The 20,594-nt window shown below is 42.8% G+C and overlaps 1 protein-coding gene across 1 annotated transcript in view; it reads left to right on the top strand.

Annotated features, from left to right (window-relative positions):
• dscaml1 (Down syndrome cell adhesion molecule like 1) overlaps positions 1-20,594 on the top strand; it is a 781,005-nt gene that overhangs the window by 672,983 nt on the left and 87,428 nt on the right. Inside the window, exon 24 of the mRNA XM_072283885.1 lies at positions 1,413-1,511. Coding sequence (XP_072139986.1) covers positions 1,413-1,511 — 99 coding nt within the window. The remainder of the gene's footprint in view (positions 1-1,412; positions 1,512-20,594) is intronic.

The raw sequence follows: 20,594 nt of genomic DNA, 5'->3' as shown, positions 1-20,594 counted from the left end.
CAGAAGTAAGGAGGATTTTTTTTTTAGCCAGAGAGTGGTGAATCTGTGGAATGCTCTACCACAGACTGCGGTGGAGGCCAAACCCGTGAGTATATTCAAAGCAGAAGTTGATAGTTTCCTGATTGGTCGGAACATCGAGGCATATGGTGAGAAGGCAGGTGTATGGGTTTGAATGGGATCAGGGATCAGCCATGCTGAAATGTCAGAGCAGACTCGATGGGCTGAATGGCCTAATTCTGCTCCTATGTCTTATGGTCTTATGGTCTTACCGTTGTAACATGTGGTTATTTGAGTTACTGTCACCGTTCCGTCAGCTTGAACCAGTCTGGCCATTCTCCTCGGACCTCTCTCATTAACAAGGTATTTTCACCCACAGGACTACCACTCACTAGATGTTTTTTTGTTTTTTTCACACCATTCTCTGTAAACTCTAAAGACTGTTGTTTGTCAAAATCCCAAAAGATCAGCGGTTTTTGAGACACTCAAACCACCCCGTCTGGTACTAACAATCATTCCATAGTCAGAGTCACTTAGATCACATTTCTTCCCCATTCTGACATTTGGTCTGAACAACAACTGAACCTCTTGACTACTCCTTTTATGCTCTGAGTTGCTACCACATGATTGATCAATTAGATATTTGCGTTAATGAGCAGGTGTACAGGTGTATCTAATAAAGTGGCCACTGAGTATAAATTGCAAAATAAATAAATAGTGCAAAAAGTGACGTATGCCAATGAAACTGTTGCTGGATATTATAAATATCTTTCATTAATATGAATTTTTTTAAATCCCCCAACTTCTCCTTTCTTTCCTCATAACTGAAGTTCAGCATTCCTCTATAATCCCACATCTTTTTAAAGCCTTGCTTCCTCATTTGTAGCCAAAGATTTCACTGGGATCCATGTTTCTAGGAGTTTGTTCAATCCATTTATTAAAATAATCCCTAGCCTATAAGAGTTCTTTCTCATCAGTTGGGTTGGACGGGAAGCCAGTGGTCCATTAATGTCTCAAGAATAAAAGAAACCAGGAACAGGAGTGGTCCACCTGTCCCATCATTCAATATGGCTGATCTGACCCAGGACTCAACTCCACTTCTGTACTAGTTCCCAAAGTCTACCTGTGATCCAGCCTCCAGGGCAGAGAGTTCCTGAGATTCACCACCGTGTGTAAGCTGGAATTCCTACGTGCCAGTTCAAATGACTGCTCCCTATTTTTGTAATCACATTCCCTCATTCAAGACTCCCCCACAAGTGAAAACATCTACCTTGCCTTACCCTCTTAGGATAATAAATGTTTTAATATGATCACCATTCACTCTATAACCCACTGTTCCTCAAATTTTGTTGTTGAAGTTGAAATATGTAATAATCTCAAAATATTTCATTTACAATTTACTTGCTTTTTCCTAGTACCACCTGACCAGCCTCGCCTGACGGTGTCTCGAACTTCCGCCTCCTCCATTACATTGGCTTGGATTCCTGGTGACAATGGGGGCAGTTCAATCAGAGGTATTTGGTGGTCTTAACCTATACCATTGGCATTTATTCTGTTTGTATTTGGAAACATCTGGCCCTTAATGTATTATTACAGTGACATTGCAATGTTTTATTTCTGCATGTCAGTTTGGCACAGTAGTCACTATCTAACGTCTGAGTCAAGCAATATTATGATGAAATGTTTCACTGATGGCATGGATGGATTCAATCAGACATCAATCACAATGAGATATGGGTCAGCATGCACCAGTTGGGCCAAAGGGCCTGTTGCCATGCTGTATTATTCTGTGACTCTATAAAAATAGAAATACTGCCAATGATTGACAATTCACATAGCAATCAGTGGAGAATGAGACAGAATTAATGTTTCAGGTTGCTGATATTTCATCAGATACACCCCAGTGGTGGATACAGTGGGTCCTGGTTAGAGGTGCTATTAAACGCAACAGATGTAAGTGGAGCTAAGGTCATTTTTTAAAGATCAATTTTATTTGTCCAATGTACATCAAAACATTGAAACACCCAGTGAAATGTGTTGTTTTATCAATGACCAACATAGTCTGAGGATTTGCTTGGGGCAGTTCGCAAGTGTTGCCATGCTTCTGGCGCCAACCTAGTATGCTTACTAATCCTAATCATAGATTTTTGGAATGATGGAGGAAACCAGAACACCCAGGGGAAACCTACTCTATCACAGAGAGAATATACAGACTCCTTACAGACAACGGCAGGAACTGAACCCCGCTGAGTGATCTCTGGCACTGTAAAGTGGTGTGCTAACTGTAGAACATTCCACTGCAATCCAGTCCAGAGCCTCTAGTGTACATCTCTGAAAGCTGAGACCTCAAACCTTTTCTGGGACCCCACCTGCAAACTCTGACCACAAATCTCCCTCAACATACCTCTATGAGGGAAGTGAAAGGGGAATGAGTGGTGGAAATGTTCTGACTCTGCGCCACTTACTCATTCACAAATTACAGAATTTCTTACCTCAATGCAACTTGATTTTAGTTTTGCTAAGTATACATAACTCGCAAGAACTGATGTTAAACCATGGTATTCTACCCTATTCAAAATCCTCCCTTCATTAGAGGTGAAAAAATACTTCCTTTTTGTTAACAAGTAAAACCCTTTATTCCCATCAAATATTTTTTTAAGTAAATGGTGCTGTCTTTCATCTTATCTCTCAAATCATTTTGCTCAACAATTCTATTAATTTGTCTCTTGAATCTATTTAGGCTGTGTCCAATTGAATGAGGTTTCCTAATATCCACTGATCTATTATTAAGGTTGGAAAATATTCTGCCCACCGTTTCTTACAAGTCATGCCCCTTCTATTTGAACTCCTCACTATTGTGAATGTTCAGCTTTGTCAATCGTCTTTGTAATCTTGAAAACATCATTAAGTGCTACTAGTGTCCTTGATTTTGTTGTCACTTATCCGCACAAAAGCCTGGGTGGATAAGAACATTGCTTTCAGACAACCTTTCCTGTCTTCTTGGTTATGATAATGCCTGTTCTATTTTGTAATGGAAATCCGAAATAGAGGAATTATTATTCTGGGACTGTATGTTCAGTCTAGATATAATCTTCAACAGGGTGATTTTATTAGGTCTGATCATGTGGTCTGGAAAATCTACCGAAAGTATTTGCTGGCAATAATATTGCTGGGAAGGAGATTTGCCCTAAGCAGAGTCTGTCAACACGACAGCCTCCCTTATCAAGGACTCTCACCATCTAAGCCATCCAAGTTTGCGGATGACACGAAGCTGGGCGGCAGTGTTAGCTGTGAGGAGGATGCTAAGAGGATGCAGGGTGACTTGGATAGGTTAAGTGAGTGGGCAAATTCATGGCAGATGCAGTTTAATGTGGATAAATGTGAGGTTATCCACTTTGGTGGCAAGAACAAGAAAACAGATTATTATCTGAATGGTGGCCGATTAGGAAAAGGGGAGGTGCAACGAGACCTGGGTGTCATTGTACACCAGTCATTGAAAGTGGGCATGCAGGTACAGCAGGCAGTGAAAAAGGCGAATGGTATGCTGGCATTCATAGCAAGAGGATTCGAGTACAAGAGTGGGGAGGTACTGCTGCAGTTGTACAAGGCCTTGGTGAGACCACACCTAGAGTATTTTGTGCAGTTTTGGTCCCCTAATCTGAGGAAAGACATTCTTGCCATAGAGGGGGAACAAAGAAGGTTCACCAGATGACTCCTGGGATGGCAGGACTTTCATATGATGAAAGACTGGATCGACTAGGCTTATACTCTCTGGAATTTAGAAGATTGATGGGGGATCTGATTGAAACGTATAAAATGCTAAAGGGGTTGGACAGGCTAGATGCAGGAAGATTGTTCCCAATGTTGGGGAAGTCCAGAACGAGGGGTCACAGTTTGAGGATAAAGGGGAAGCCTTTTAGGACCGAGATAAGGAAAAACTTCTTCACACAGAGACTGGTGAATCTGTGGAATTCTCTGCCACAGGAAACAGTTGAGACCAGTTCATTGGCTATATTTAAGAGGGAGTTAGATAAGGCCCTTGTGGTTAAAGGGATCAGGGGGTATGGAGAGAAGGCAGGTATAGGGTTCTGAGTTGGATGATCAGCCATGATTGTACTGAATGGCGGTGCAGGCTTGAAGGGCCAAATGGCCTACTCCTGCACCTATTTTCTATGTTCCTATGTTTCTCTTTTCCCGCAGCTGCCATCAGGAAGGCGGTACAGGAGCCTCAGGACCCACACCACTAGGTTCAGGAACAGTTATTACCCCTCAACCATTAGGCTCTTGAACCAATGAGGATAACTTCACACAGCTTCGTTCACCCCATCACTGAACTGTTCCCACAACCTGTGGACTCACTTTAAAACACTCCTCATCTCATGTTCTCGATATTTATTGCTTATTTATTATTATTATTTTGTATTTCAAGCTTGTTGTCTTTTGTTCATTGATTGTTTGTCCATCCTGTTGAGGCGGTTTTTCATGGGTTCTAATGTGTTTCTTGGAAGGGAGCCTGCAGTTGGTCCTGTGTATCTGCTGTCCTCATCTTTCTTATTTGTAGAGATCACAGGTTTTGGAACTGCGTAACTGCAGTGCCATTGATGGTAGGCGTTGCGGCCTGTGGTGGAATCAGTGAATGGTGGACAGTCAAGTAGTTTACTTTGTCTTGAATTGTTAAAAGTTTTCACAAACAAGAGAACATTAGCAGATGCCAGAAATCAAAGCAATACACAGTCCTGACGAAGGGTCTTGGCCTGAAACGTTGACTGTTTACTCTTTTCCATAGGTGCTCCCTGGCCTGTTGAGTTGCTTCAGCATTTTGTGTGTGTTGCCTTGTCGACTACTGCTTTTACTTGAGAGTTCAGACTGAGGCCTCTTCTGGCTATGATCAAGAATATAATATAATAATACATTGAAGAGAAGTCCAATGTCCAGGCTTATCTGTGATTGTTACAATGCTATTTGTGGATCTTGTTGTGTGTAAATTGGCTGCCACATCTCCCATATTACAAGACTGATGACACCCCTAAATTATTTCATTGGCTGTAAAACATTTCAGGACCTTGAGTGAAGCAACATAAATGTGTCGAAGTATTATTCCTCTTACATTTATCTCCTTTGTAATTAATCCTTTTTCTCATTAGTTAACCTGAGGGAATACTGCATCCCAGTGGGAAGCCAAGTCCATTAGTTCCTTACAGAAAGCTCATTTGAAGATGTTTAATTTGCCCCAGGTAGACATGACCAACCCCCAATGCTTGTACATCTTGTGAACGTAGGAGAGTGAGGCATAGGCTAATTAAGGTATTTTAAAAGGAAAGGATACACAGTGAGAACATAGGATCAGGAATAGGCCATTCAGCCCCTCAAGCCTTCTCCACCATTCAATCTGATTCAATATGTGTTCTTTGCGAGAACACATTTTTGGTAAAAGAGCAACACACAAAATGCTGAAGAAACTCAGGAAGTCAGGCAGCAGGGGAATAACCAGTCAATGTTTCAGGAGAGACCAAGTATCAGGACTCAAATGTCAACTGCTCATTCCCCTCCATAGATGTTGCCTAACCTACTGAGTTCTTCCAGCATTTTGTGTGTAACTCTGGATTTCCAGCAATTGTAGAATCTCTTGTGAAAATGGAGTTAGGTCCAGATTAGTCAAGATCTAATTGAATGGCACAACAGCCTCTGTGGTAGGTTCTGAACACATTTCCCTGTTCCTTTGTTCCTCAGTGCAGCTCCGATAAGGTTGTAGTTATCACTGATCTGATTGATGTACAGGTATGTGCCCCCTTCAAGCAGGTGGTTGCAATTAGCACAATAAATGTAATTAATATGACATTTTATTTGTTCACACATGTATATGAAGGGGTTATTGAGAGGAACACATGCAAGATGCTGGAGGAACTCACCAGGTCAGACAGCGTCTGTGGAAAAGAGTAAACAGTCGATGTTTTGGATGACTTTTTGGGCTGAGACCCATCATAAGTTTATTCATTGTGTGTTGCTCTGGATTTCCAGCATCTGTAGAATCTTTTGTGTTTGGGTTTATTAAGAGTGTGTTTTTAAATGTGGGGTCCCCCAAAATATGATGTATAATGATTGTCAAATATGCAAAAGAAGAGCCATTTCCTCACCTGCTTCTGTCTGTCTCACAATAGTGAAGTCATGAAACAAGAGATTCTGCAGATGCTGGAAATCATTTTGGGCTAAGACCCTTCATCAGGATCTTGGCCCAAAGCGTCAGCTGTCTTTTCCTCTCCATAGATGCTGCCTAACCTGCTAAGTTCCTCCAGTATTTTCTGTGTGATACAATAGACCTGGGAGATGCTTTGTTGTCACCTTCATCACCCAATATTCCCCTCTAACTTCCACCCTCTCCACTCCGGTCAGACCACTTCTGGTCTTGGTGGTCAGTCAATGATTCCCAAGGTCAAAGGTAGGTGTGCTCAAATCTGTTTTGACAATGCCCAATCCTCTTTTATCAGACACAAGTACCTTTTTAATAATCCTTCACTAGTGAATTAGAACACAATCTATTTAGCAATAATTTCCTATTAAAATAACATTACTGCTTTTCTCACACACAGGTCAACAAACAGCAACAAAACATACAGAAGCAGTAAGAGAGAAGAGACCAACCCAGCAATTAATTATGAGCAAGCATTTAATTACCTTAACCAATCACTAAAATCCCTTCTCTCTCAAATTTGACTTGTTGATAAACTTTTTTTCCCCTTAATTGGGTTACTGATATTAAAATCTGAGCTTGCATATAAAAGCAGCATGTGCCTTCATCTCCATCCAGACTGCAGCACAGGAGGTTTGATTGCCATAAAGAAATTGTCATGTGATTTCTGCCTGACTTCTCCTGAATACTAATTCCTCCAAGACAGAGACTAATAAATGCTGGGTAATTGAGAGATGTGGGTGTTGTAAAAGAAACAAAGAAACTGAATATGCAGGTATAGAAAATCATTAATGAGGCATGAAGGACATTGAAAAGGGATGAAGAGATATAGTATGAAAATGGTTCTTTTGGCCATCAAATGCCCACTGTAAAATAAAGTTTACCTTTTTTGGTTATATGTACACTAAAATATCGAAACATACAGTGAAATGTGTCATTGCCTCAGGCGGCTGTGGAGGCCAAGTCTTTATGTATATTTAAGGCAGAGGCTGATAGATTCTTGATTGGTCAGGGCATGAAGGGATATGGGGAGAAGGCAGGAGATTGGGGCTGAGAGGGAAAATGGATCAGCCATGATGAAATGGCGGAGCAGACTCGATGGGCCAAATGGCCTAATTCTGCTCCTATATCTTATGGTCTATGGTCTTATAATTCTGCAGATGCTGGAGATCCCAGAGTAACACACACAAAATAGTGGAGGAAATCAGCAGATCAGGCAGCATCTATAGAGGGGAATAAACATTTGAGGTTACGGGCCAATAGGAGAGGTATTACCTCCCTCTTGTTCCCCACCTTTTTTCCATTTATTCCATGGTCCACCATCTCTCACCTCCTCTACCCAGCCCCCATGCAATCCTCCCTACCCTACTCATCCATCCATTCATGATTTAATGGAGGGGGACAGTGCAGGCTTGAGGGGCTATGTGGCCATCTCCTGGTCCTATGTCAATGTTGTAAAGCCAAGGCACTAATTGAGTAAGAGGCTGTCAATGTAATTCAAACATGTGCTTGTACTATACCTATATCATGAGTAAGTGAAGTGCTGATACTGTTGATTATTATCAACTGATCTAGGTTAGGCAATTCATGACAACTCTTAATGAATCAAAACTTGCACTTTATTTTCTCTGCACAAACATCAACATAACCAAGTTGACCCGGGCCAACAATTTAACTCATGACTTCTACTGTTCCCTCCATAACAACACTCACGCAGACCACTTCAACAATTTATAACAGCAATATAGGGATCTCCCACTGGCCGGTCGATTAATCCTTCTTCTCCCAGCATCTGGCATATGTGGCGGGTGGGGGGGGTGTTGGTTGTCTTCCTTGTGATAGTTAGTCTCTGGAGTTATTACTGCTTTGCATTCAAAGCTCCTCATTCCTATACCCTGCATATCAGTTCAAATGTGTTTCAACCTATTTGGTTCTAGACTATCTGGCTACTGTGTGTCAGCTTCCTATTGGCTCTGGTCCAAGCCAGCCCTTTATGGTCCTTGCACAAGTGACAACCTGTAATTAATGCCTCTTTGTTCTGAATCAGAGCAGACCAGCCAGTTACTAGGTTCAAGTTACTCAGGTCAGACACAGATTCCCTTATTCGTAAATCTGCATGTCCTATCATACCAAAGAACACCTCACAAATAACTCCTTATTTCAAAATGATCAACAGATTATCAGGAGCATCATTCTATCCACTTTAAAGCACTTTGATACACTAATTGCTGAGCAAAACCAGTTCACAACACAGGTCACAAAATGGAGGCTGCAGGGCAGCTTCCCAAATATGCAACCAGATGACAAGAACAAAGACAATTGGTTATCTACTTCCTCTGTCCTTGACTCGATTTGAGTTCTATGTTTTCTTCAATATTTTAATTCCTTCATGGCCAACAGCACCTCCTGTTGAAATAATTTGATTTAGTCATAATTGCATGGAAATTCATCCTCAATGTGCCATGTAGAAGCCCAGCTCTCATCCGTGCCAGGTCTTCGCCATCCCCTCCAACCTTCAACTCTCTGAGGCAGAGCGCTCTGTCCTCAGTAAGGCCCTTACCTTTGTCCCCCTTAGCCCACACCTCAGCGAGTTCCGCGTTCGTCATGACGTTGAACTCTTCTTCTGCCGTCTCCGTCTCCGAGCCTACTTCTTCGGCAAGACTCTCCCACCCCCGCCGATGACCCCTTCTCCCGTCACCAACCTCATAGTTCCCACACCCCACTCTTCCCGTTTCTACCTCCTACCCAAGATCCACAAACCTGCCTGTCCAGGTAGACCCATTGTCTCTGCTTGCTCCTGCCCCACCAAACTCATTTCTGCATACCTCGACACTGTTTTATCCCCCCTTGTTCAATCCCTTCCCATCTATGTTCGTGACACTTCTCACGCTCTGAATTTTTTCGATGATTTTAAGTTCCCTGGCCCCCCACTGCCTTATTTTCACCATGGATGTCCAGTCCCTATATACCTCCATCCCCTACCAGGAAGGTCTCAAAGCTCTCCAGTTCTTTTTGGATTCCAGACCTAACCAGCTTCCCTCTACCACCACTCTCCACCGTCTAGCAGAATTAGTCCTTACTCTTAATAATTTCTCCTTTGGCTCCTCCCACTTCCTCCAAACTAAAGGTGTAGCCATGGGCACTCCCGTATGGGTCCTAGCTATGCCTGCCTTTTTGTTGGCTTTGTGGAACAATCTATGTTCCGTGCCTATTCTGGTATCTGTCCCCCACTTTTCCTTCGCTACATCGACGACTGCATCGGCGCTGCTTCCTGCACGCATGCAGAACTCGTTGACTTTATTAACTTTGCCTCCAACTTTCACCCTGCCCTCAAGTTTACCTGGTCCATTTCCGACACCTCCATCCCCTTTCTTGATCTTTCTGTCTCTATCTTGGAGACAGCTGATATCTACTGTAAGCCTACGGACTCTCACAGCTACCTGGACTATTCCTCTTCCCACCCTGTCTCTTGCAAAAATGCCATCCCCTTCTCGCAATTCCTCTGTCTCCGCCATATCTGCTCTCAGGATGAGGCCTTTCATTCCAGGACGAAGGAGATGTCCTCCTTTTTTAAAGAAAGGGGCTTCCCTTCTTCTACCATCAACTCTGCTCTCAAACGCATCTCCCCCATTTCACGCACACCTGCTCTCACTCCATCCTCCCGCCACCCCACTAGGAATAGGGTTCCCCTTGTCCTCACCTACCACCCCACCAGCCTCCAGGTCCAATATATAATTCTCTGTAACTTCTGCCACCTCCAACGGGATCCCACCACTAAACACATCTTTCCCTCCCCCCCCCCCGTTTTCCACAGGGATCGCTCCCTATGCGATTCCCTTGTCCATTCGTTCCCCCCCCCATCCCTCCCCACTGATCTCCTTCCTGGCACTTATCCTTGTAAGCGGAACAAGTGCTACACATGCCCTTACACTTCCTCCCTCACCACCATTCAGGGCCCCAAACAGTCCTTCCAGGTGAGGCGACACTTCACCTGTGAGTCGGCTGGGGTGATATACTGCGTCCAGTGCTCCCGATGTGGCCTTCTATATATTGGTGAGACCCGACGCAGACTGGGAGACCGTTTTGCTGAACACCTACGCTCTGTCCGCCAGAGAAAGCAGATCTCCCAGTGGCCACACATTTTAATTCCACGTCCCATTCCCATTCTGACATGTCTATCCACGGCCTCCTCTACTGTCAAGATGAAGCCACACTCAGGATGGAGGAACAACACCTTATATTCCGTCTGGGTAGCCTCCAACCTGAATGCATGAACGTTAACTTCTCTAACTTCCGTTAATGCCCCACCTCCCCTTTGTACCCCATCCCTTATTTATTTATTATTATTATTATTTTCTATCTCTCTGTCTTTTCTCCCTCTGTCTCTCTCACTATAACTCCTTGCCCATCCTCTGGGCTCCCCTCCCCCTTTTTTCTCCCTAGGCCTCCCATCCCATAATCCTCTCCCTTCTCCAGCCTCATATCCCTTTTGTCAATCAACTTTCCAGCTCTTAGCTCCGTCCCTCCCCCTCCTGTCTTCTCCTATCATTTCGGATCTCCCCCTCCCCCTCCCACTTTCAAATCTCTAACTATCTCTTCCTTCAGTTAGTCCTGATGAAGGGTCTCGGCCTGAAATGTCGACTGTACCTCTTCCTAGAGATGCTACCTGACCTGCTGCGTTCACCAGCATTTTGTGTGTGTTGCTATAATGTTCCACTGCTAGTCTGAGTATTGTTGAGTGGTAGTGAAGCAGTTACCGTATCATCTGCAAGATCAAGTTTGAATCCCACCGCTGTCTATAAAGAGTTTGTACCTCTTCTCCATGACTGTATGAGTTTCCTCCAGGTGCTCCGGCTTCATCCCACATTCCAAGGATGTATAGATTAAGGTTAGTGAATTAGGGGCATGCTGTGTTGATGCTGCAAGCATGGCAACACTTGTGGGCTGACCACAACACATCACAAATAATGACACAAACGGTACATTTCACTGTATGTTTAATGTACATGTAACAAATAAAACTAATCTTTATCTTTAAAATGACCATGTTATAAAATACATTATCGTTGCCCCAGTGCAGTGGTTCCCAACCTTTCTTATGCCATGGAGCCTTACTATTAACCGAGGGGTCTGTGGACCCCAGGTTGGGAACCCCTGCTCTGGTAGGACTTGTCACTCATTGGTTGTTGGCCTCATTCATTGAGTAGTGGTGAACTGTAACTTTTCCAGTGTTATGGCTGCCACAGATCGTCACCGCTGAAAATTGGGTTTGAAATATTATTTCCTTATCACTAGTGAGGTACTCATTTGTAAATGTAACAAAGGCAGAAGTGGAATTAGAGTCAGATTTATTATCACTGACTTTAATGATGTAAAATTCCTGTTTTCCAGCAACAAAAACATAAATTTATGATTAAGAAAATAAATAAATAGTGCAAATAAAGGAATCATCTGGTCGTGTTCATGGACTGTTCAGATATCTGATAGCAGAGGGAAAGAAGCTGTTTCTGCATCATTGAATATGGGTCTACAGGCTCCAGAATCTCCTCCCTGATGGTGGGAAATAGAAGAGGGTATATGTAGTATATATGTCAGTGCTATTGAGATCCTGAGAGACAATAGCAAGATAAATACTACTGGCCTTTTCCAGAACTAAAAACAGGATGAGGATCAGTCCTTTAGGAACCTCTTGATGGAGGGTTGTGAGCACAATGGATGTACAGTCATTAAGTATATCCAGCAATAAGATCGATAAATTTTTGGATATCATTATAATGGTAAGGATGTGGGACCCAGCCTTAGTCTTATTGAGTGGCACAACAGGCTGGAGGAGCCATGTGGCTAACTCCTGCTCCTATTTCTCCTGTTCTGAGATTCACTTTGTCAAGCAGCTCTTCCCTTTAAAATAATATCCCAGGCTGCAGTGGACACACTGATTTCACATACAGATGGAATGCTCATGGTACATAGATGAATCAAAAAAAATTGTATATTAAGGGAGGAGGCTATTCAGCTCATATCGAAGATACTAGCAGGAAGTGAAGAAGAGTCTCGGCCCGAAACGTCGACTACTTATCCCCCCTTCATAGATGTGGCCTGACCTACTGAGCATTTTAGGTGTTGATCAAGAAGGTTGTGCTCTTTAAATTTTGTACCAGTGACCCAGACAAGGGTAAAGATGAGCAGAATTACAAAGAAGGAGCTTGTAACACATTGCTGGGTGTTGGTTTATGTGGGAAAGAATTCAGCCTTTTTTTTCAAGCACACAGGTAAACAACTGCAAGGCCAAATATTTCAGAGTTAGTTAAGTTGGGATCACTTTTCAGAGCCTGAAGCCAGACAATAGGAAACAATGTTTCATGTGGAAGCAAAGGAAATGCCTGAAAGCACTACTGATGGAAACTTGATTCAGTTTTGATGCATGTAGACATTTGTAGCCAATTTACATCACGAGTGATTGTAAACTCAGACAGAAAAGTACTTGCATTTCTGTAACATTCCCTCACAGCCTTTGGTCATCCCTGCATGAACATTGATTTCTCCAACTTCTGGTAATTTCTCCCACTTCCCCCATCTCTCTTTTTCCATTCCCCATTCTGGCTCCCCTCTTACCCCATCTCTCCTCCCCACCTGCCTACAACCTCCCTGTAGTGTCTTGCCTCTTTCCTCTTTTCCCATGGTCCACTCTCCTCTCCTATCCTCACTTTTACCTTTTCCATCTATGACCTATGGTCTATGTAGCACCTATCACCTCCCAGCCTCTCACTTCATCCCTCTCCCCCACCGACCTCCTTTCCCCCTTACCTGGTCTCACCTTCGCCTGCCGACTTGTACTCTTTCCCCTCCACCCTCCATATCTTGTTCTGCCTTCTTTCCCCTTCCTCTCCAGTCCTGATGAAGGGTCTTAGCCCAGAACATCAACTGTTTGTTCCTCTCCATAGATGCTGCCTGACCTGATGAGTTCCTCCATCATTTCGCATGTGTTCCTCAAAAATGATTTAAACTTTTCTTCTTTCACCTAAAACTATGCTCTCTAATATTTGACATCTGCACCCTTGGAAAAAGACTATCCACATTATCAATGGCGCATCCTTTAGGATGAGATGGCAAATTGGATAATAAAGATCCCAGGACGTAAATAAGGATAGGAGGGTTCCTGTGGCTAATACTAATGTTGAAATCAACATTGTAAAAGTCAATACACCAATTCATTGTTCCATTACTGTTTTGGGGATATAGATATGAACAACCTAGTTGCTCTGCTTCTGACAATTCAACTATGACTGCACTTCAAAATAACCTCTTTATCTGTTAAGCACAAACATGAGATTCTGCAGATGCTGGAATTCTAGAGAAACACTCACAAAATACTGGAGGAACTCAGCAGGTTCGGCAGCATCTATGGAATGAATAAGGGGGGAGGAGTACAAGGTGACAGGTGAGACCCAGTGAAGGGGAAGATAGGTGGGGGGGGGGGATGAAGTAAGAGGCTATGAAGTGATAGGTGGATGAGATAAAGGGATGAAAAAGAAGGAATCTGATAGGAGAGAAGAGTGGATCTTGGGAGAAAGGGAAGGAGGAAGGACACCAGAGGGAGGCGATGGGCAGATGAGAAGAGAAGGGGTAAGAGGGGTGTCAGAATGGGGAATGGAAAATGAGAGAAGAGGAAGGGTGAGAAATTAGGAGAGTAGAATGTTCCCGAAACACACTGTTGGGGAGTTAGTGGAAGCAGACATAATAGCAATGTTTAAGAGGTTTTGAGACAAACGCAAGAACGGGCAGGCAATGGATGGATACCGACTAAGTGCAAGCAAATGGGATTAGTTTAAAATGGCATCATGGTGGGCCAAGAGGACTGCTCCTGTGCTGCACTGTTCTATGTTTTGTGAAGAAGGAACGCAGTCTCTGTCTCAGACTGGGATTCAGACACTATGAAAGACAGGAGGGAGAAGCGTCTTTCTGAAAATAAAGATATGCATGATGGATGAGAGACAGATTGAGCAATGGATGAACAAAGATATAGAAGCTGGAGCTTAAGGCCACCATTCTAAATTACTTGTGAGAGAGTTCTATCCTGTGACAGAAATTGAGGTCAGGATGCAAAATCAGAGTCAAAAATCAGCTATTTAGGTAAATTACCCTTAAAATAAATATTTATTTGTTTTATCATGAAAATTTCAAGTTTTATGTATTACATTTTAGGGGGAAAATGATCAATATGGTTAAGAAATAGGACAATGCTTGACCATGGAGTTTTCTGAATTTCATCTGCCTTCATTGCTTTTACATTGAATGGAAGATCTGTTTCTTTGATTTCTTACCAATTTCAGGCATATTTGAAACCAGAATCTGTTTTGATGCAGTTCGCTGCTGCACTTAAGGCAGCGCACTGCTAGAAATAAAAATCCAATGTAGCGAGGGTGTGGTAGTTTCACTTACGATAAAACCAAGATGGATACTGAAAAGGTTACTTTGGCACATTGGCTATTCAAAATGGAGATCAAAGTGCTTGCCAAGTTTAGTTGGAAAAAGGCTGCAGAGTGGAATAAATCATACAAAACTACCCTCTCTCCCATCCAATAGGAAGGTAGATGAAATTAAGGAAATTACTGTAATTTTATCTCTTAACTATGTCGATCACTTCTGGACCAAAGTTGAAAATTGTTTGAAATACAAGGAATGGAAAACTTAACAGCATCAGTCACTGTTCCCCATTTGGAGTACTGTGGAGCCAGGGGCAAATTCACTGTTTTAAAAGCTGATGGTATCTAAACAAGGAAAGCCACAAATTCATCAATGGAGGGGTATTTCTTCACTGTTGACATTATAAGCTGGTCATGTGACCTCTCCTACAGGCTGACAGTGACCATAATTAGGCCATGAGTGCCAAGTGAATGTCAAGACAAATGATCTAGACTCTTCTATATATGCCTTGAGTTGTGCATATTTCCAAGGGCTGGTGTGGTGACAGTTGAAGGTGAGACAAGAGTTGATGGTGAGTTGAAGGAGGCTAAGGGTGGAGGTGCAGTTTGTGTGGAGGTGAGGGGTGGATGGTTGGAAAGGAGAGAGAGATGGATCATTGTTGGTTGTAGCCTTAGCCTAATGATATCATCATATGGGTCCAACTATGGTTGAAGCATAAAGGTGAGGTGTTGTTTTAGACACTTCATGACAAAGTGAAAGTTTGCAAAGATAGAATTCATTAGAAGTTTGGATGCATGAATTCACAGTAGAAAAATAACACAAAAGATGTCACAAACCAGCATCAAAATGGATGTTTTGTAGACAGCAAACGAATGGAGATGAATGATATTGATATACAGTATCACAGCTCAAATTGAATGGGAAGGCTTTGGTCCTTTGGCACTCTGTAATTGAGCACCATGACACTCGATTATATTGTACTGTACCGGTATACTGCAGATGCTGGAAATGTTCAGCAAGTCAGACATCTCTATCAGCATTCAGGTCAATGGCTTTCATCATATCCGAGAAAAGTCGGAGCTGAAAACAGAAGGAAGGCATAGAAGGTTGGTCCAAAAGGTTAGAGCCCATGGGATTTAAGATTAAAGATTAAAGTCTGTCACGAGCCTTGTGGCCCATCAGGCCGGTGCTTATGCCGGTTTCCGTGGCGTGAAGCGACTGAGAGTACAAGACTCCGCCCCCCCCCCCCCCCCCCCCCCCGGATAGGACGCCAGTCTATCACGTGGTATGAGATTTAAGGCACGTCAGCAAATTAGATCCAAAATTGGCTTGGTAATAGGAAACAGAAGAAGATTTGTGATTGGAAGATTAACCAGTGGTGTATCACAGTGATTAGTTCTGGGAACCTTGCTATTTGTTGTACACTTTACTGATTTAGATGTTAACATATACTGTATGAATAGTAATTCTGCAGATAACACAAAAATCGGTAGTGTTGTTTCTAGTCAGGAGGATCACTGTAGCCTAAATTATGATAGTCACCAGTTGGCAAATTGGACGGGAAAGTAGCAGATGCAATTTAATCTTGAAAAATGTGGGATAATGCATTTTGAGGGGAAGGTAAAATTAGAGAATGATATGATTCATGAATGGTAAGGCATTCATGAGGAATTTTGTATTATCTCTTTGCATTGAGGAACCTAGGCACTTTGGTGTACGTGTCAAAATATCTGAGGGTGGCATATAGATAGGGTAGATAGGATGGTGAAGAGCCATATAGGATGCTTGCCTTCATTAGCTGGGGCATAGATTGTAAGCACAGGGAGATCTTGATTCAGCTTTATAAATAATTACTTTGGCCATGGCTGGAATGTTGTGTGCTGTTCTGGTCAGCACCCCATCGTACATAGGGGAAACTCACCAGGACGTTGCAAAGAGCTAGGGAGCTCTTTGTTCAGCAAATTGTTATAGACAACGGCCTTCTTCAGTGGGTACATATTTGGAAATTTATATTGAATTATATTAATTAGTAGCATCAGGGTTAGAGAGCAGACCTCACAAAGAGATGATCGTCGCAGCTCCACTATTCATGTCTGATCTGCAGCTCAATACATTGTCACAGCATATCCTTCATCACCCTGAACAAATAAACACTCCTCCCTCTGATATGTAAACTTCATTAGATTCGGCAACTACTGAAAGATCAGAAGTTGCTTACTTAGTATGAAAAATTGCTTCCAGGAATCTGCTTTTAATTTGAAGATTTTCCCCATCTGATTCCCTCTAAAGGAAATCATTGGGGCCAACACGGTAACGTAGTGGTTAGCACAACACTATTACAGTGCCAACGACCCAGATCCATGTCCCACCGTTATCTGTAAATTTATATGCTCTCCCCATGACTGTGTGGGTTTCTTCTGAGTGCTCCAGTTTTGTCTCACACTCCAAACATGTACAGGTTAGAACGTTAATTGGTCACATTGATGTAATTGGGTGGCACGGGCTCATTGGGCTGGAAGAGTCTGGTAATGTGCTGTATCTCTAAATGAAGAAAGTAAAATAGGTTCAGGTTGAGAATTATTTATCACATGTACATCAAAACATACAGTGAAACACGTCATTTGTGTTAACAGCCAAGGATGTGCTGGGGAGCAGGCCACAAGTGTCACTACGCATTTTGGCACCATTCATGTTCTCTGACTGCACCCTCTTGAACCCATTTCACATTCGAAACAGATGGGCTAGGACACTTTTCAACTCACTGCATTTTAGAGGTAAATTCTGTTTAGGGACAATATAGTTTCATTATCTATTGAAGTCATCCATTACTGTGTTTGATTAGGAAATAAATGGAAAGGTAATCATATCCCTAAAGTGCAGGAAATGAGTGGAGCTGCCCATAGCATTCAGAGTATAATCGGAAGGTTTATCAGAGCTGTTGAAAGTCAAGAGGATCAGAGGGTCTCTGAACATTGAAACAAAGACACAGTTCTGCATGTGCACTGCCCTGACTAACGGTCATCACTCTGAATAATGAGTGATGCACTAAGGTATCAAGAGCATTCATTTACACACGCATACTAGTCAGAGCACCCTAATTTCTTTACTGTGTCTGCGACGTGTGTGTGCCCTATCGATTTTAAATGCAATGTTTGTTATTAGACTTAGTGAAGTAAGAGCATCAGTGCTTTGCACAGGAAAAGGAACAAGGGGGAAAGAAAGTAAGCGGAGGAGTTGGTGCACGGAGGCAGTGTGCAGTCTAACAGCGAGTGATCGTCTTAGTTGCTTTTCTTGTGATTGCAAGACTTTGTTGGACATTGCTCATATGGAATGCTGCAAGTCCGATTCACTGATTTATTGGCGGACAGCAGAGGTAGACAGTGGACAGCTGTGTGGCCTCTGTCATAGCGATGACAAGGCTTCAAGCTATGGTGTTGCCTGTTTACAGCCACCCAGAAGAGAGGTGTTGGAGTCAGTGTGCTCCACCAGAGTACTGGGAGCAATATGGTGCGGCATCCAAGCTGGAGTCAGTGCTGCCCCCAGTGTTCACTTGGCAGAAGACAAGCTGTACTGTGTTCAACTGCAGACTGCTGCAACATTCATGGACTCAGGGTCTTGGACTATTTTTTTGTATGTGACTGTATTTACTGATATCTTATATGTGCTGTATGTGTGTTGTGCTTTGTGTGACTTCTGGTACTGTGTTTTGCACCTTGGCCCCCGAGTAACAACGCTTTGTTTGGCTATACTCATGGGTATTGATGTATGGTTGAATGACAATTCAACTTGGACTTGAACTACTGACACTTATATCTTTCATATATACAGTGTTTGCTCGTATTCTGTGTTCCTTTAAGAATCTCCTGAATGGAACCCTAGGTTTGACCCTAACCTCTGATGCAGTTTGTGCCTCCTCTGTATTGATTTCTGTGTCATGTGGCCCAGTTTCCCCCACATTATAAAACATAATCCTCCACAACCTGGATCAACACATTGATGTCGTGTGGAGGCTTGTGTGCTTCAAGGATTGCATCAGGTAATGCCAACTCAAGACCACCCATGTTGACAGGATGCTAGACGAAGATCGATCCAACCCCAGCTCCCAAACGAACAGAGTTGCATCTTCCCCTCCCAGGCTACACCATCATGACAAAAACCAATTAGAAGTGTGAAGAGAAAAACACCTGCCATACGAAACAACAAAATAAAACATATTGGTTGGTTCTTTGGCTACTGTAAGTCAGCCTAATGTAAGTAGCTGGCAGAAGAATCATAACAGGGAGTCTGTGTGCCTGTGAGAGAGACTGAGTGAATTGTAGGGCTGCAGGGAAGTAAGAGAGAGGGAATGGGATTTAGAGACAACAGGGAGCCAATGGACCAAATGGCCTTCTCTTGTGCCATATTCCATCAGGAAGCAGGTACAGGAGTCTCAGGACCCACACCAGCAGGATCAGGAACAGTTAATACCCCTCAACCATCAGGCTCTTGAAAAAAGCACATAACTTCACTCACCCCAACTGAACCATTCCCACAGCCTATGGATTCATTTCCAAGGACTCTTCATCTCATGTTCTCACTATATATTGCTTATTTATTATTATGATTATTATTTTGTATTTTTTGTTTTAGTATTTTCGCAGTTTGTTGTCTTATGTGCATTGGTTGTTGTCCATCCTGAAGGTGCAATCTTTCATTGATTCATTTGTGTTTCTTTGTATGTACTGTGAATGCCTGCAAGAAAATGAATCTCTGGGTTTTATATGGTGACATATATGTAGTTTGATAATCAATTTACTTTGAACTTTGATATAAGTAGGTGAGTGAAATCCCATCTATCCAAATATCTCCCCCTTTTGTCTCAAACTAAATCTATCACATTTTGTTCCAACATTTACCCTGTGTTGGGTTTGGTTTGAGTTTATATTATGCTTGGTTTGAGTTTGCCTGCAGCTATATTGAAAATGGCTCATATCACAGAACAGTGCTGGATGAGAGATCACCTTCCAGATTTTATTGATTTGCAAAGTATTAAAATTCTGTGATCCAATTTATGGAATGTAAAAGCGCAATGTTATTGTCTGTATGCATTTAGCAATTCATTTAACACTGCAAGAAGAAGAAAGCTTAGAGCCTTTCACAGAGCATTTGCATCAAGTTGTAAAGGCAATATTTTGTGTGTGAGGGAAATTAAAATGTAGTTCTGCTAATGGCATGGAATATGCATTGTTTTCCAATTACTGTAACTCTATTTCCCATTCACAAACTGCAACGGCTGACGATAGTTTCTTGCCCTTTGGGCTTCAGCCCCTTGGTTCTTTGTTCAAGTGGGCATTCTTAATATGTAAGCTCAGTGTTATTAACTTCTTGACCACAGTGGTTACCACAGCTGAGCACAATTCTCTTCTCCTGATGTAGGATGTTGACCCAAAACGTCGACTATCCCTTTGCCTCCACAGATCCGCCTGAACCACTGATCTCCTCCAGCGGGTGTTTTTGTTATTTTGCTTCACAAATATATTGTAGCCACAGAGTCATATAGCACAGAAACAGATCCTTCAGCCCGACTTTCCCATGCTGACCAAGGTGACCATCTAAGCCAGTCAAGTTGCACGTGTTTGGTCCATAACTCTGGAAACCTTTCCAATATTAGCATGGTAGTAGCAGTGTGACCGCTCAAGTCAAGAATGCTGATCTCCTCAGGGGTTGTCTACTGGTGGGTCCTCGTGTGGCTCTGGAGGCCGATCCGGGATCCACATATTCTGGTACCGTGTGGGTAAGAGTAAGGGGTGGTTGTGGTCAGTGGTTGGGTCTTTTTGTTGTTCAATCTCTCCTTTCACAGCTGCTGCTTGTTCTCTGAGACACAGTGGAGGCTGTTCTCATGTAGTACAGCTCCCTCTTGAACAGATTTCCTCCAGGAGTATCTATCAAACTACTGACCATGTACCTGTCCAAATGTCTTTTAAGTGCTGTTATTGTACCTGACCCA

This window comes from Mobula birostris, chromosome 20 (assembly GCF_030028105.1).
Source record: "Mobula birostris isolate sMobBir1 chromosome 20, sMobBir1.hap1, whole genome shotgun sequence".
Classification (NCBI taxonomy): domain Eukaryota; kingdom Metazoa; phylum Chordata; class Chondrichthyes; order Myliobatiformes; family Myliobatidae; genus Mobula; species Mobula birostris.
This window is presented reverse-complemented; position numbering and strand designations above follow the sequence as displayed.